The sequence below is a fragment of the Podarcis melisellensis genome, assembly GCF_964234715.1.
Source record: "Podarcis melisellensis genome assembly, chromosome: 6".
Lineage (NCBI taxonomy): Eukaryota > Metazoa > Chordata > Lepidosauria > Squamata > Lacertidae > Podarcis > Podarcis melisellensis.
Window position 1 is genome coordinate 14,327,736 of NC_138538.1, and position 13,460 is coordinate 14,341,195.

The window sequence follows — 13,460 nt, forward strand, 5'->3', positions numbered from 1 at the left end:
AGCTCATGCCACTCACTCAAAAATCCAAATGTGCCTACAGGCCTAAAAATGTTGGAAGCTCCTGTGCCAAGCCCTGAAAACCCAACTCTGTCCTTATCATCTCTATATGGCCTGATCCTCTGTTTTTGCTGCTCCTTCCTACTAACTTCATTGGCGTCCTGGATCCTGATTGCTTTTTCTCCCTGCTCTTTCCCAAGCCAGTTAGATCTGGTCTGCTGATGATATAATAATTGGAGAAATAGTTGCAGTTCCATAACACCGCTACCCAGTTTCCATTTCCTATGCCCAGTTTTGCCCCCGCCTTGCTAAAATTTGGCCTTGGGAACACTGGGAAGTTGCTACAAATTTCCATATTTATAAGGCAAACCTCGTTCCTTGTAAAAAGCGACTCGTTTCCTGGTTTTTCAAACCCTTTCCCCAGATGAAAATAGGCCTTGCTCGGTTTGTGTTAGGCAGGAAGACTCCTGGAGAGAGCGGAGCAATGAGCCACACGGTGCAAACAGTTTGCTTCAGGGGCCTGTGCGGTTGGCTGCAAAAACCCACTGAAAATATAAGGAAGGTGCAGACATGTCTTCAGAGGATGCCAGCATGGTTAATGGGCAGAGTCAGTGAAGCTACAGAGGGCAAGAAGCCTTGCTTTAAAAGGTGGGCATCTTGCATAAATGAGAACAGAAAGAAACTGGCAAAACAACTGTGAATTGACAATAAGGCAAGCAATTTTTGGAAGAGGATTTAATCAATCAATAAAAGCAATCAATTAAAATGCCTTTATGTATGTCAAACTGAGGACAGAGGCCATTGGGCCATGAGACAAGAAAGATGTTTGAAGGAATAGAGGGTGGAAGTGAAGAAGCCTAATGAATTGGTTGCATCACTTTTCGCTGTGGGAGATGTTGAACAGATGCTCACTCCTGAACAACTTATTTTGGAGAAGGCATCTGAAGAACTAAGTCCAATTGCAGTCACATGGAGTGAAGTATTAGGACTGACAAACTAATTCACATGTTTCTGATATGGGTAACACATACTCAAGAGTTCTCAAAAGAACGCCAACATGAGATTATCAATTTGTTTGCTTGTTTCTTCAGAAACGCAGCTTGTCACTGACTTTACCACAAGGACTGGGAGGTAAAACAGTACAGTGGTAACTCTGGTTAAGAACTTAATTCGTTCCGGAGGTCCGTTCTTAACCTGAAACTGTTCTTATCCTGAGGTACCACTTTAGCTAATGGGGCCTCCCGCTGCTGCCGCGCGATTTCTGTTCTCATCCTGAAGCAAAGTTCTTAACCCGAGGTACTATTTCTGGGTTAGCGGAGTCTGTAACCTGTAACCTGAAGCATCTGTAACCCGAGGTACCACTGGACATGCAAGCCCGATCCCATTATTGTGTACTCTTTCAGGTGTGATAAAATAGCAAAAAACTTATATGTGCATGCTCCCTTCTCAGTTGATGTGCTATGACCGAGAGCCTGTGTGGTGTGGAGGCTTGTTCAGTTTGTTCATTTGCAGGGAATGAAAGGAGTGACAGTGGCTGTAGGGTGACCTGTATATCTGAAATATTATAATGGATGTATATAAGTTGGTGGTGAGACTGCTGCTGAAATCCTCCCCTAACTACAGACACACATAGTACTAATTCTTCCTGAACAGCCTGAAAATGGCTGAAGTTCTTGGATCAGGGAGACCTGGGCTGGGTTCTGATCCATATTCCTATGGTGCTGTGGAAAGAACTATAGCTCAGACTTAAAGCAGCTGCTGTAGACGGTCCCAGATTCAATTCCTGGCATCTCTTGAGTAGGGCTGCGGAACTCCCCTTCCCAAGTTCCTTAGACGAAGGGCGAGAAGTAATGTTTGAGGGAGAGAGGAACATATTTTGTCCCTTCTTTATGTCTACGAACGCTGGATGGCTACAGCATTTGAAAGCGCCTGGCTCCCCCTTGCAAAGTTATTCCTTTAAATGTCTGCTTCAATTTGGCTTGCGATTCTAAAGAAGCAGGTCTTCATTCAAATCAGGAGGAAACCTTGGCTAGGCTTGCGCTTGGAGCAGAGATAAATGAAATTGCATGCCCGGTGCAAGTCAGCCGCATGGGGGTTGCTGGTGAGAATGACAATGAGTTTCGCTCTGCCTTGTCACACAGATTGCATTGACTAACAAGATTAGATTTTCATAAATTTGAGACACTCCCCCCTCCCTCATATCTTTGTGGGCAGCCAGGAGTCCAGACATGGATGTGTCTTGCACATATTTGGTTGTTAGCCAGTAAGGGTGTGTGTCTGAGAGAAGAGGGAGGAGAGAGATTTAGTAGGGCAGAGCTTTTTTTTTTTTTGCTTGCTTCTTTTTTTATTTTCTTTTTTTAAAAAAAGATGGTTCATGGAAGAGTGCACAGGCTTCTAGGAAGTTTGGGTTTCTTTTGGTTTCCAGAGATCCCCTGGTTATTTATTTATTTTCGAAGTAATTAAGGGAGCTAGCATTGAAACAGACCATTCCCTTCCACTATGTAGCTCGAATATTGAAACATGGTAATGATCTCCAGAATTTGAAATGTACCTACTCTTGCTTCTCTTCCAAAGGACCATGAAATGGTCCACAAAACTTCTTATGTTCAAGAATACCAAAGTTTCCAAAGATTCTAGAATAAAAAAAACCAAAAACCTGAGATTATATTCTAAGACATTTTTTTAAATAATAAAAATCAAATTCTCAAAATGTGAAATATAGGTTTCGTTTCCTAATCTTTGCCAAAATTCACCAAAATTAGAACTTGATAACATATGGGGGGGGGGGGCATTTTCCGTGCTATTGTGCCGATTCAGTGAACGTTCCCTGGTTTGTCAAACTGAGTTAGAGTAACTATGTGCTTTTTGCAAGTCCTTTTATGAGATACTGTACAATTAAACAGTGGTTGTGACGTTACAAATACACGATGAAAAATTCTGTCTTCTGCAGCATATCCACTGTTCGATACTGTCAATACTGTTGAGATGTTAAATACCGTCAAATGTTGGCTCCTTCTGCATGTCGGCTCTCAGAATCTTATCAAAACAAAAGTTTGTTTCAATTCTGGGATATTTTGTGTGCCAAGTGCTAATGTTAAGTGGCAGTACCTAACTGGTACCCATAAACCAAGGGCCACATTCCCTTATGGGCTGCCTTTCAGGGGGCCACATAGTGGGCAGGCCAGAGGCAACAACGAGCAGAGCAACAAAAGGGAATGTTTTAACCTTTATAGGGTGAGCTAGTCCCCTTTGCACATGTCTATCCAGGCAAGCAAAGAAGTATCTCTGGAGTTCAAGGACAGGCGCTCAAGGAAGGTGCCAAGCAAAGGGTGCAGCCTGGGAAGAGTCTTAAGGATCAGACAGAGACGTTGGCAGGGCCTGAGGTTTCCCATCCCTGCTATGAAACTAAGAGTATATCCAGGTAACATTTGCTGCCAGAATCCACAAAGGGGATTTTTGGAGAGCAAATCCATTTCAGGCCCATTCAGTTTGCACTGCATCCCCTACACACAAACGCAGAGACACACAGAGAGACAGAGCTGTTAGGCCCTGCCCTCTTCCATATATCCCCATCGCCATTGCAAGTGACTTTCCAAGCTCTTTTCTACTTGAGAAGACTCCCTGCATGATTTTAAAACCTGGAGGTTCTTTAATCATGCAGAGATCCTACTCGGGTTCAGCAGGCTTCCTTCCACAGCCACCAGTAAATGGAGGGCTGTGGGACTGCAGAAGAGGCTCCTGGGATGGAGAGGGTCCAATGAGTTTGTCTCCATTCTCCCCCTCGTTCAACCATCATTGCATGGGTTTGAGAGTGCAGAATAACTGAATAGGGCTAATGCTAGTTGTTATTATTTTTTCCATTAATATTTTTTGTAAACTTGGGTCATGCACACCTGCGGTGTTTCGTTTGTGCATTGGCTGTTTCATCATTCTACCCAACACACCACTGGAGTTGTGATTGGTATGCTCTGCTGCTAGGTAAGAACCACATTTTCTGCAAAAGGCCACATCAAGTCCCACTAGAATAAGGTTTGGAGCCATAATTGAGAAAACTGGCTATTGCAAAAAACAAACAAAACAAAAAAAAACAAAGCCAACTCCTGAGACAATTTGTAGGGATGCAACTTAGTGACCTTTCACTAAGTTTTCACTCAGTCCTTGAAACTGATAGCGCTTATGGGAATGTGTGTGTGTGTGTGTGTGTGTTTAGTGGGGATATTTATCTGTAAAAGCAATCTATGCATTGCTCCCTATTCACGCTGCCCGGATTCCCAAAGCGTCTGTGTTTGTCTAGACAGAAAATACAAAGAAGCAGGTTGTGTCACTCCAACACAGTGTCTGAACCTGCCTCTGAAATGTATTCAGGAGTAAAAAAAAATTATGCTAAATTAAATTAGTGTGACCTTACTTTGCATTTCGAAGCCACATTTGTCCGTCGCGTAAAGCTTGGTGCATCCATCACTCTTCCCTGGGGAGAATTACAAAGGGGGAAAAATGGAATGAGGTCTCCTCTAATTGAAAAGTGACAATGATTAGGAAGCCAAATACAAAATGCATATATACGAAAAATACATAAATAGGCATGAGCAGAATGATAAATCTGTGTAGTTTGTTTCTGTTCCTCAAATGATTTTTTGGGGGGGAGGCACTGTTATTGGGTTACTAGCACTACTATAGTAGTAATATATTGATCAGAGATTAGATTTTTGAGGGGTTCCTCTCCCCAAACAGTCTGACTAGCGGACTGAATTGACCCAGTGAATTCCACTCCTCTTTACACCTTCTCAAAAACAATACTTTGTGAACATGAAATGCAAGAAAATATATCCATAAGCTCCTTAAGCTTTCATGTACCACTCTATCCGAGTGAGAAGGGCCTCTTGTATAGCAAAGGCATCAGTATGCCTGCTCTGTATTTGCACTGATTCTAAATTATAGAGGTGGAGCCAGAGGATCACTTTGGGGGGCGGTAAGGTGCCTGGCCTCCTGCGAGTTCTCAGCTTCTGATGAAGCTCACCTGTGCGTGTGAGTTAAAAGCTATTGATGCATAAGATGTTGATTGGTTATAGAAAATGAAGCCCTTCTTCCTGGTTGCATGATAATTGCATAACCCCAGTTAAATGGAAGGAAGAAGAAGTGAAGGGGACAGATACCCAGTGATAACTCAGGGATAGAAACTTGATCACCCAAGGTTATGGGTATGATGCTTATCAGTGCTCCCAAACTACCTGGATCTTCAAAGTGCCTCCTTGTATGATAGGGCTGGGCGAGCGACATCTTTCTGTACCGTTAAGATGATTTAATGACCTTTTAATAAACTGATTGATTAGCTGGTGGTATGTTTGTTTTGCCGTCTGATTTAATGGCTTTTGCATTACGTGCTCCTGTATAAAATCACAGCAATTATCTGACTATTTATTAATTCATTTGCCAACATTTCTACTCTGATCTTTTAACTCTAAAGGAGTTTCTAGGGCAGCTAAATATTAAAACCAACAATTCCAAAACAATAACCACCTCGGTAAAACAAAAGAACAGCAGGGCATTTTAACAATGTTAAAAACACTCTTTCAAACATACCCACACACACCCAACATACCAGTCAGATTGGACAATATCAAAATACCTAAATTTTCTTGTCCAAAAAACAAAACAAAACCCCCAAACCATCTTCACCTAGTGCCCAAACAATAAGTTGGTGCCAGGTGAACCTTTCTGAGGGTGGGGCACCATCACTGAAAAGTCCCTGTCTGGGAATCGGATAGAAATGGGACCTTAAGAAGGGATTCAGAAGACTTTTTAGGGGTCCTGGCAGAAAAAAATAGAGAGAGAGAGAAACAAACCAATATTTATGTATTCCCACCTCATTTCCAGATTCTAGGGAAATGTACATTCAAGCTGTAGGACTTGGCCAGCTGCTGGGTCCCCATAATCAACTTATATTGACGTTGTTTATTCTCTTCCATAAGGCACATATTGCTCTTACTGTTACTAACGCTGACAAATGTTTTGTGGGGGGAATACCTGGGAATATGCATCCTCTCCCCTCTTTTGTTTCCCTTGACTTTCTTTTTGACATTAAAGAGAGAGAGAGAGAGACTCAAGGTAATGTACAAATCACATCTACGGCGTTGCAAATGTCATCAAACGAATTAAGAAAACAGGCGCTTTTGTGGGAGCGGGGCAGAAAGAATGCCTGGCCCTGCTTTTGGAGGGGCATTTTCTGCCCTGCGGTAAATCTTAAAACACAAACTCCCCCCTCACTCTCTCTCTCTCTCACACACACTGGCTGCCTCCAGCCCCACGTTCACACATGCGCTGCGCAAAATTGCATGGGTGGGAACCCTTTTCTGCTCTGGAAGATGAGCGCTCCTAAAACAGGGCTGGTGCAGGGAGGGAGATTTCAGGGCAAGGGTTGTGCAGGACGGGGTTTGGGGTGGGTGCGGGGGGGAGGCGAGCAATTCCACGGGCTCCTCTGTGAACTTCTCCCGGGCCCCCTGCGACTCTCCCACCGCAGAGCGGCCTCTTCTGGGGCTCGTGATGTGACTGTCAAAAGCTGCCTGCTTGAACTCCACCCTTGAGGCTCCCTTGTCTGTCTGCCAGAGTGCTTAAAGCTGTCTAGGATTCAGCCAACCGTACCCAGGGTGAAAGCAGTTAACACAAGGACAAGAGGATTGCGCCCCCCCCCAAGCCGGGCTGCTCTTACCTTTAACCCCTTATGGCTGCAGCCAAACAAAAAGGGCCCAGCGCCTTCTGCTTCCCCACCCCCCACCTCCTGGTTGTGTGGGGAAGGCTTTCTTTACAAAGGGAGCCCTTGAATGCCCCCATTCTCGCCCCCCCCCAACATTCAAATGAGGTGGAGGGCCTCCTCAGAGCCACATTTTTTCTGGACATGTATCTCATTACAATACAAAGAAAAGCCCCCCTGCTCCTCTCCTCAACCCCTCTTTTTTGGGGGGGGGATTTAAAGGCCTCTGTTTATTTACAGGCTCTCTAGACAATTCCCTGTGGTGAGGATTGAGATGGTTGGGACAATAGGCACGCCATATATATGTGTGTGTGTATATTTATATATACATACATATATATATGCACGCTCTGCGCTTGCTGAATGGAGATTGCCGCTTTTTTCTCTCCCTTTCTGCTTCAAGCACCAAAAGGCAGCAAGAGTGGGAAGCAGCAGGGAGCCAGAGAGGAGAGTTTGGATACTGTTGCTGGGTAAAATTCTATCCTCCAGCCCCCACTAAAAAATTTTGGTTCCAATGAAACTCTCGCTGACAGCGATTGCTCTCATAAGATGTTGAAGGCATTGTGGAAAACGGTAAATAAGGCTGAGTTGATGTGTGTGGTGCGTTAAGGTTGTGCTTATATATCTTTTTTTTTTTAGTGGGGGTGGGGTATGCGGGAAAGGGCAAGCCACCCCGCAAAATTTGGAAAGGATGGATGCAGAGGAACGACGGGGAACATGGCACGGTACGCAGTTGCTGGCCATTGTTCTTACTCTTTTTTCTTCTTTAAGTAAAGTGCCTCTCGGGTTTGTTGTCGGGTTTTCTGAGTTCAAGGGTTTTGGCGAAGGACGAGTTTTGTCGGTTGCGTTTGACATATTGACTAGCAACCTTCCCTTGCAGAGAACAAGGACACTGTCATCAAGAACCTTGGTTGAGTAATCCCCAGGGTTGATAGCTGCAGTGGTTTCTACGTGGGGCTGCCCTTGAAGACTGGCGTCAAATTTAGGGGGCTGGCTGCTGGCAGAAGTGGGTTGGCAGAAGGTGGCAGAAGTAGCACACACACACACACACACACACACCTTTTTTTTTTAATTCAGTGGCTGTGCTAGCCTCCTAATGATTCCCAAATGCAGTTCAAGGTGTGTCTGAGACCTGCTCAGGCCCCCATAGCCAGGCCAAAACCTGAGGATGCCCAGCCCCATTCAATACTTGTTGTGGCCCAACCACTGGGCAAGTAGGAAGGTATCACTACCAACCACAGTGAACGAACCACAATGAGATGGGTGGGAATTCTGCACCACCACCTCCATCGGCTTCCTTTCACAGTGGGAACACATCAGAGGTCCGTAAAAATAGTGCAACTAGTTTACTTTAGACTTGGGAAGGGGGAGCAGAGCCCTTGAACTTGCCACAGATCACCTGGTGGTACCTGGGCAACAGATGGAGCTACCTGAAATGCTCACAGTCTTTCCTCACTGTGGCGAGATAGATTGTGCTGCATATACATACAAATTGGCAAATGCACATTTTGCTCAAATCTGCCCCCTTTTTTGTAAGTCTCATATAAGCCACACCCCCACACCCCGTTCCTTGTTTCTGGTAGCCAGGCTTGCTTGTTTATCACATCTATATCCTGCTTTTCCTCCTATGAACTTAAGGCAGTGTGCATGATTCCCCCGCCAAACATGGTTTTATCCTCACAACAACCCTGAGAGGTAGGAATCTAGCTCCAAGCGCCTTCCAGAGGTTCCCCTCACTGCGAGAAGCAAAGTTACAGGGAGCCAGGCAGAGGGCCTTCTCGGTAGTGGCGCCTGCCCTGTGGAACGCCTTCCCAGCAGATGTCAAGGAGATAAAGAACTATATAGCCTTTACAGTGTTTCCCAACCTTTGGTCTCTAGCTGTTTTCGGACTACATTTCCCACCACCCCTGACCACTGGTACTGCTAGCTAGGGATGATGGGAGTTGTAGTCCAAAAGCAGCTGGAGACCCAAGGTTGGGAAACACTTAGAAGACACCTGTAGAGAGAAGTTTACAATGTTTTAATGTTTTATTATGTTTTTCTATATGCTGAAAGTTGCCCAGAGTGGCTGGGGCACCCCAGACAGATGGGCGGGCTACTACTACTATTATTAATTATTATTATTATTATTATTATTATTATTATTACTAAGACAGTAACTGGCCCCAGATCACCCAATGGGCTTTAAGGCTGGTTTGAAACTGGGTCTCCACAGTCCTACTTAGCTTGACACTTTAACCAAGGACCACATTCCTCTGTGGAGGGCTATATGTTGACAATTGTAAGGCCAAAGCCAGTGGTAGATTTGTCCACCAGTCCCCAGAGGCTTCTGGAGGTTCAAGAAATTAGGTTGAGGGGTGCAGGTTGCCCACCAGTGCTCTTACCACTACACCACACAGCTGGGTGGCCTAAACCCCACAAACTGAGCACATCGCTGCAGCTCGAGGCATTATTCTTTCATTTCTTTTTATTTGGCCAATCGCGTTGTGTATTTTTTAAAAAAGTTGTTTTATTGCTGAAACTGGTTATGGGAGATCATGGTTTTTATACAGTTGCTGTTTTATTGTTCTAATTTGTAAGCTGATTTGAGGTGTATGCTATGATACGGAAAGCAGGTTGTAAATAAATAATTTCATATCATAAAATAATATCATTTCCTGCCCCTCCACTTCTCTCTCTCTCTCTCTCCACACACACGCACACACACACCGCATTCAGCTGACAAGGCCAGATCAGGGAATATTGTTGAACCCGAACTAATTAATTCAAAGTTAAGCAAGCAAATAAAAGTTTTTACAAGGGTCTGGTTCGTGGTTATAGAAGTTCTTTGGGGCACCCTTGGGAAGAAATGCAGGAAATGTAATACTTCAGGGAATATCTAGTGGCTGGCAGAGCAGCTGCGACTTAGCAGACTCTGCTCCAAGGTAACTGGCAGGACTGGGTGGTTTGCCTCACATTTTGTTTGCTTACGCTGGCGCTGAACCACGTGTGGAAGCCAGAAGGAACTCTCACCAATCATCTTATCCCTTCCCTCCCACCCACCCCACTAAATTCAGCACTTAGCAACCAATTGCATAAAAGAAATTATAGAATCATAGAACTTTAGGGTTGCAAGGGGCCCTTAAGAGTCATCTAGTCTCCCTCCCAACTACCCGATCCAAGGGCTTTCTCCTTTCTTGGCTAAAAACACTGTTGGAACTCAGAGCAGATTTTGGAGAGAATAAACCAACCCCCCCCCCATCTTTCCCCCCTTCTTTTTGAAAAATGGTTTCCATGGCTGCTTGTCTGTGAACATAGTTTCGGATAAAAACAGTCTGCAGTGGTGTTTGATGCCTTCTCGAAAAGTGCTCCTCGCCACCCGATGCTGATTTCTCCTTACCTGTTTAAGACACACCCAGCCTCCAGGTTTCAAATCTTCTAAACACCTGGCTCTCTAAATCCCCACTGCATGGCAACTGGCTGCAGTAACTCAGCGACTTGAAGAGGAAGTGTGCTCTCTGGGCGTGCTTAAGTAGGGTTGCCATATTTCAAGAAGTAAAAGTCCGGAAACAAAAGTTATTCTACTTTTTTTGGGGGGGGGGAATCAGCATCATTGTTTTGAGCTTTTGGGGGGAATTATCCCCCGCCCCAAAGGAGAGCAATGAGTGATATTCTAACACACACTTCCTTGTTCAGTTGGCCAACCCCCCGGACATTTTGCCGATTTCCCAAAAAATCCCCCGGAAGCTAATTCCACCATTGAAATCCCAGGAAATTCCTGACGTATGGCAAGCCTAGCTTATGTGCGCCAGAACATGCGTGACACAATCTCACCTAATAATGAGATGGAGTGGAGATAGAGCATAGCCATCAAGTTTAGTAGCCATGGATATAGCCTTATGCCCAGTAAATTTGTCAGATCCTCTTTTAAAAGCCACCCAGGGAGCCCAGGAATTCATTCCACAAACCCTTTTCTTCATTTTATAGCCAGATCCCAGAAAAAAGGACCAGGTCATTTCTTCCTCCAGCATCTTGTGATTTAAGCACTGCATCTCACAAGCTACCCCACCCTCCTAGTTTCCCAGGCAAGAAAATGGTAAAGTTCAGCGCTATTATTCTCTTACACCTGAGCTCGCATAAGTGTAGGTAGAAGGCACTTGATGTTCCCCTGGATAAAAATACACCAAGTGGGACGAAATTTATCCATTACTCTGTTCCTGTGACTGCAAGTTTGTTTTAACTGTTTTTAATACTGATTTTTGGATTGCTTTAACCCACCCTGGAACTTGATGAAGGGTGGGCTATTATACATCAGTAGGTAGGTAGGTAGGTAGGTAGATGGACGATAGATAGATAGATAGATAGATAGATAGATAGATAGATAGATAGATGATAGATAGATAGATGATAGATTGATAGATAGATAGATAGATAGATAGATAGATAGATAGATAGATAGATAGAAAGATAGATGATAGATAGATAGATAGATAGATAGATAGATAGATAGATAGATAGATAGATAGATGGATGGATGAATGCATTCTGTTACATGCCCTAGGCTCATCTGGCCATCACCTTCAAGCTGCCCTGAGTCTCTGGGATAAGTTGTGATGTTCACAGGGATGGCCAAGGCAGAGGGGTGAAGTATCAGTCAGTAGCCCTTTATAACAGAGGGGGGAAGCTCACCCAAAGTCCAGGGACAGGAGAAGCCGTCCGTTCTGTTTGTTGGTGGGAGAGACAAGTCGGACGGGGAGATCTGAATTTCACTCACGGAATAATAATAATAATAATAATAATAATAATAATAATAATAATAATAATAATAATATTCATCCCCCACCTGCAACTTCTGTCCAAATAGAAGTTTGGGGTGGGAGGGGTGATTTGCAGTGGGCATGCAAGGGAAATTTACCTGTTTAATGTAATAAGGGGGTCTCCCTAAGTATCTGTTTTCTGAGCCCTGGCCCTGATGAATTTGTGGCTCCGTTTCTTCCTGAGAAAGTTCCTAAGTCTGGCAAATGTAGCCCATGAGGGAAAGGCTGGCTCCTCCTTTCTGCCCAAAGCACAGGTGAGCATTTTTCTCTTGCACCCCCGCCCCCCAACCTTAATCTCTTGGCCGGCAGACAGAAAAGCGAGCTATGCAGGAGTGGCACTGCGCTGTCTGCCTGGGACCGTACATCCCTCCCTGGGCTAAGCTGTTTGGGAATAATAGTCTCTATCAAATGACTGTGTTGTGTCTCTGGGATCAAATTCTATCCCTTCCAAAACCACGCCACCCTCCAAGCAAAGTGTGGGGAACTGTATCCTCAAGCTCGTGGAGCTATTCCTGACGAAAGCTGCCTCCTATCTCTCTCTTTCTCAAATGAAGTTTTAACTAGTAGCCTGTTGTTGCTTGCTCTTGTTTATTTGGTGGCTTGGATTGCATTTCTTCCTCTTCTCAACCCCCAGCCGCCACCCCCCTTTTTGTGTGCAATACACTTTTGTGCCAACTCAAGCCATTCAAGCTGCCACTGCCAGCTGGCTGAACTGAATTAAATTACGTCTGGAAGTCTGGTATGCGGATGCCACTGGGAATGGTTTGGAATCGGCGTAGGTTAAGAAAAGCCTGCGCGCTTTGTGTGCTTCTATCAGCTGTGCGTCAGTCAATGGGTTTGCTCAGCGTCAATGGGAAGTTTGTGTCTGAGAAATGCCATGCAGGGTGGGGGGAGTTGGAGGGGGGGATCAGAAGGGGGTGCAAGGTATGTTTCTCGAAACTTTATTGCGGTTGCCCAGTGTTTCCCTGAGAGGTATTTTAGAAACCTTTCTGCAGACTGGCTTTTTGGTAAGGCAACAAGGTTGAAGCACTTCAAAGCACACCTGTTTTCCTTTTCTTTTTTAAAGGACTATTTTTGTTCTGGTGTGTTACAGTAATAGCGGATAGCAGAGCAAAGATTAAAGGTGGGCTTTCCCTTCTGGCAGCAAATATGGCGCCCTTTGCTGATTGCATTCCAACTTGTCTTGCAAAAGCACCTATAATCAAGTTTCTGGCAATATGCAATTTCCTTTAACTTGCCAATGATCACTGCCAACTCCCAGGTTTTGGAGAGCTCTCATATTAGATGTCCTCAGTGGACTCTCCTTCCTGAGTAGGTCTGTCTCCTCAATGTTGTCTCCAAAAAACCCCAAGGTTTTTTGACAACAGTCTTGCAGATGACCAATTAATTTTAAAAATTGTCTTGGCGGTGCTTGGAAATGAACTAGTAAGTGCTCTCAACTGGTTCAGAGGACACCTGACCTGCTTCCTCACCTGCCTTGTTTCCTGGTTGTTGCAGAAGACAGAGTGACACCCGCCTGTCATTGCAATCTAGGCAGCAGCTCAGTGGTGCTTTCTCTTGCACTGAAGTACCCATGATGGTGTGAGACCTCCACATACCTTCCATACAAATAACACTCTCCAGCAGAGCTCTTTAGAGTCCTCGCTTATGATGCGAATCCATGCATTTCCTTGGACAGAAATTAATTACATGTTGGCAGGCAGGAGCCTATGCAAGACCAGTTTGGCTGAATGATTGCTACTGCCCCATTGAGCCCAGGGCAAGTCTCTGTAGGGCTCTAACAAGCCATGTACTATGCTGACACTGCTTTCGGCAGCCTAGATTGTTGCAGCTTATGAAGAATAGTTAGGGTACCATAGAACACAGTGTGCATCATACTAGATGCCCATTGCTTAGTCACAGTGGTTATGGTGTGTTGT

General features: G+C 44.8%; 1 protein-coding gene and 1 long non-coding RNA gene across 7 annotated transcripts in view; one reads left to right on the forward strand and one right to left on the reverse strand.

The window, feature by feature from the left end:
• The window catches only part of PMEPA1 (prostate transmembrane protein, androgen induced 1), a 78,710-nt gene that overhangs the window by 55,622 nt on the left and 9,628 nt on the right, over positions 1 to 13,460 (forward strand). The window contains exon 1 of one of the 6 annotated variants that reach the window (XM_081917220.1): positions 6,883 to 7,215. The exons of 3 other annotated variants lie outside the window; for them this stretch is intronic. In XM_081917220.1, coding sequence (XP_081773346.1) covers positions 7,020 to 7,215 — 196 coding nt within the window. In that variant the 5' untranslated portion in view covers positions 6,883 to 7,019. 2 more of the 6 variants (XM_081917223.1, XM_081917225.1) reach the window with 2 other exon arrangements.
• On the reverse strand, positions 2,433 to 7,182 carry LOC309373235. The gene is made up of 3 exons (XR_014169885.1): positions 7,079 to 7,182; positions 4,406 to 4,465; positions 2,433 to 2,630 (listed from the first exon to the last, which is right to left on the reverse strand). It is a non-coding gene; the product is annotated as an uncharacterized lncRNA (long non-coding RNA).